The sequence below is a fragment of the Cnephaeus nilssonii genome (assembly GCF_951640355.1).
Source record: "Cnephaeus nilssonii genome assembly, chromosome: X".
Taxonomy (NCBI): domain Eukaryota; kingdom Metazoa; phylum Chordata; class Mammalia; order Chiroptera; family Vespertilionidae; genus Cnephaeus; species Cnephaeus nilssonii.
Window position 1 is genome coordinate 88,480,949 of NC_137071.1, and position 2,684 is coordinate 88,483,632.

At 48.0% G+C, this 2,684-nt stretch overlaps 1 protein-coding gene across 1 annotated transcript; it reads right to left on the minus strand.

Annotated features, from left to right (window-relative positions):
- Positions 1-1,497: 1,497 nt before the first annotated feature.
- LOC307095359 (melanoma-associated antigen 10-like) lies at positions 1,498-2,112 on the minus strand (the record flags this gene model as incomplete). The annotated part of the gene is made up of 1 exon (XM_079764576.1): positions 1,498-2,112. The coding sequence occupies one exon, from the start codon at positions 2,110-2,112 to the stop codon at positions 1,498-1,500; it is 615 nt and encodes a 204-aa protein (XP_079620702.1).
- Between the last annotated feature and the right edge of the window lie 572 nt (positions 2,113-2,684).

The window sequence follows — 2,684 nt, forward strand, 5'->3', positions numbered from 1 at the left end:
AGAAGATTGGAACTGTGATGAATGGCAGCTATTTCTAATATCATTTTTATCCTAGATACTTCCACTCTGGCACTGTGATTACTTGTTTGTTATGAAGTTCATATTAGAGAATGTGCAGTTTAGTAAGGAATAGAACACCCAACTGGCCAAAAAGGATGTGCCCAATTCATGGATGTATGCTGAAATTCAGGTGTGGGGAGCCTTCACAGCTGGACACAACACAAAGATGCTAGAAAGAGAATCTAGGAACAACTCTTTCCCTCAGTCCAAACTGCTCTTTCATCCAAACAAATGCTTTCATTCATTTCACCGCCACCCAAAGCCTACACCGTGATAATGATTGGCCAGATCACACTCAAGATCATTAACATTCAATCCCAATTAGGCTGTGGGCTGTGGCTCTCCCAGGCCATAGTTACTCATATCCCAGTAACTGTATTTCTGCAGAAATCTGTGCAGATGATGGGTATAATATGCCTAGTGATCATACTGTCTAATGTCACTGAGACTGCGTGCAGTAAACCACCCTTCCTAACCAGGTGGAGATTTCCCTCTGGTTTATCCATGATCCCAAAGGAACTTGTCCGGACAATTCTCCATTTCACACTTCCCTCTCACACCCAGACACACAATGTGCTGCTGCCACCCCCAGCTGCCTTACAATCAACCCCTCAGAGGGAATCACAGTTTCCCAAATACCCTGGCTCAGGCCATGCACAATTGAGTGCTGTTCCCTGGAGGGCCACAGTCTCACCTGTTCTGTTACTTGTTCTATAGGACTTAGGGGACACCTAACCCCTTCTTTATAGGACTTCACCTCTTACACTATCATTCTGTGGGTGGGTGTGCCCTGCTTATGTTGGTGTCCCCATTACTAACACAGGGCCTTCCAGAGGACATAGGCTCAGTGAATGTCTGGGGATTAAATGAACCACTGAGAAGGGGTCTTCTTTATTCAGATGAAATCCCTCCATTTTCTTGCCAGAACCAAGGATCCTTAGATAAGTTGTTTCATGGAAAGGTAGACGAGAAGAGATAAGAAGCAAAAATGAACAACCTTTTATTTTTCTACTTCTTAACTCCATTGATTGTATTGCTGAAGTCTTTCACATTTCCAAGGAAAACTCTTATCATGCCATGTTATCTAGTTTGGGATCACAAAGGAGGATTGGAAGTATCGCAATTTGTGTTACACAGTAACAAATCTCTTACTCTTGAGCTGGACATGTACAAATACACATGTGACCAATGTCCTTTACATACTTACATGCTAAAAGCTTATGAAAACGTCTATGAAAAGGAACATTAGAAAATTGCCTTTAAAATTCACAAAGTAATAAAGCAAAAATTTTTCAGTTATCATAGGAGCCCAAACCATTCCCTGGGCCTCACTAGTGCTTTCTCCTCAAACACAGAGTTGAAAATGGAACGCACTTTACGCCCAGCAAATGAAGTTAATGCACAGGGGCCTGAAAAGTGCCTGGGTGCAACTCTGGCTCAGGCACAGTGGTTCTCATTACACTCAGGTCCTTCAGGCAGGAATGGGAAGGAACGGGGATCCCTGTCATTAACCCTGAGCACAAACTTGAGGGCTTTCGATGTGGTGGTCTCAGCGTGGGCCCTGGGACCCCACAGGAACTCATAGCGTGCAGGATCGCTATTGGGGACCTGGCGGTACACCACATATTGTTCCTGCACCCAAATTTTAGTGATGAGCTCCCTGGGCTCCCCATAGATCCAATGTTCCTTCCCATCATGCACCCCTAAAACATTCAGTGCTTCCCAGACTTTCTCCTCAGGGGCACAATCACCCTCCGCAGCAATCACCCACAGAAGTGTGACCAGGAGGCCAGTGTTAGGATAAATATGTCCATCGCTCATTATCCCATGATAGGTGAGCCCCAAAGAGGTGACCAGGACGTAGGTATGGGCACTAGGGCCCACTTCCTTCACATCAATACCAAAGACCAGCTGCATGCACTCAGCTGCTGCACTGAAGATCTCAGCGAAGTGGTCATGGTGCTCTTTGATGACACTACTCAGCATTTCTGCCTTGGTGGTCGGCTCCTGTGCACGATACTTCAGGAGCAGGAACTCCACCATTTGTGACATCTTCGAATGCACTGCTTTTTGGAGCAAGGAATCTGCATCATCTTCAGGGCCTCCCTCAGTGTTTGGACCCTCCTCCTCCTGGCTGCTGGAGCTCTCATCTTCAGATTGGCTCCATGGAAAGGCTGCCAAGGCATGGAGGGACGGGCAGGAACCCTGAGGACACTGGGGAGGACTTGGTGTCTCAGCAGCAGACACCTCGTCTAGGCAGTCTATAAACAGGACTGAGGGGATGGAAGACAGAGAGGAGGAGAGAGACACAACCTCCACCTCCTCCTCCTCCTCTTCCTCCTCCACCTCCTCCTCCTCCTCCTCCTCTTCCTCTTCCTCCTCCTCCTCCTCATGCATAGCCCAGAACAGCTCCTCTGCCACCAGGTCGGGCATCTCCCTTGGGTCCTGATGGTCTTCCTCAAGCTTGCCGAGCTCACTCATATGATGGCAAGGCATGATGACTCGTGCTGAGACAGTGACCGCGTGTGGGCAGAAGATGGGCGATTTGGACCCACGTGCCTGGGGGAGAAGGGGAGTGTAAAAGGCATGAGCTTAGAAACACACCCTCGGCAGCTCTGAAAACA